The sequence below is a fragment of the Octopus bimaculoides genome, chromosome 1, assembly GCF_001194135.2.
Source record: "Octopus bimaculoides isolate UCB-OBI-ISO-001 chromosome 1, ASM119413v2, whole genome shotgun sequence".
In the NCBI taxonomy this organism is placed as follows: Eukaryota; Metazoa; Mollusca; class Cephalopoda; order Octopoda; family Octopodidae; genus Octopus; species Octopus bimaculoides.
Window position 1 is genome coordinate 194,563,103 of NC_068981.1, and position 917 is coordinate 194,564,019.

General features: G+C 33.4%; 1 protein-coding gene across 1 annotated transcript in view; it reads left to right on the top strand.

Annotated features, from left to right (window-relative positions):
- Positions 1–917, top strand: part of LOC106869897 (lysosomal-trafficking regulator) — a 189,845-nt gene that overhangs the window by 118,615 nt on the left and 70,313 nt on the right. Inside the window, exon 7 of the mRNA XM_014915825.2 lies at positions 114–284. Coding sequence (XP_014771311.2) covers positions 114–284 — 171 coding nt within the window. The remainder of the gene's footprint in view (positions 1–113; positions 285–917) is intronic.

Sequence of the window (917 nt, forward strand, 5' to 3'; positions counted from 1 at the left end):
ATATATATATATATATATATATATATATATATATATATATATATACACATATATACATATCATCATCATTATTATTATCATTATTCTCTATATGTTTTGTTTTCCTATTTCAGTCGGACACGAAGGATTTCCAGGCGTTGCTCTCTGAAGTGAAAGACGGTTTGATGAAATATAAAACCCTTCAGGTGAACCAACTGCAGATGATTTTTGATACTTTACTGCACTGTGCAAAACCTGATCGTAGTACAATACTAGAACTTTCCTCTCTACACACCCTAATGATGGTAAGTATTAAGTCTGTTTTTAGCAGTAGGGCAATGAAGAATCTCCTTCACGGTTATTCAGTCTCCTAGAAATAGCTGTCAAATCTTCTTTGATTCATGCTCTGACAGCTTCAGATATAAAGGGAGAACACATTGCATAATGTACTTCTAGACGAGGTCTGGCCAACTGGAACTACATTGCAGGCCACTTTAATCACAGAAAGTTTTTTGAGGGCCGCTTGTATACTGACAGAATTGAAAGCATTTTAATTTCTCATGCTATTATATTAATTCAACATGAAATAATATCATTGCAAAAACAGTAGTAGCTTTCTTTTTTTACTTTTCATTACAATCTTTAATTTTTGATAAAATTTTAAAAGTGTTTGTTTAAATAAACCCATTTGAAATAAGTATCAAGTTGGTTACTTGTGGCCCGCAGACCTCAGGTTGGCCAGCCCTTTTCCAGACCATCAATCTGGAAAGTCAAAAAACAGGAGAGCTGGAATGTCTTTTATCATATTTGTATTCAATTAGAGTTGATCTGGAGCTAAACAACAATAATTGCTTCACATTATTTACATTATTTACATTTGAGAATATGACCAAAAACTGCGTGTACCCCATCCCATGCAGCTGTGGTAGGTTATACAA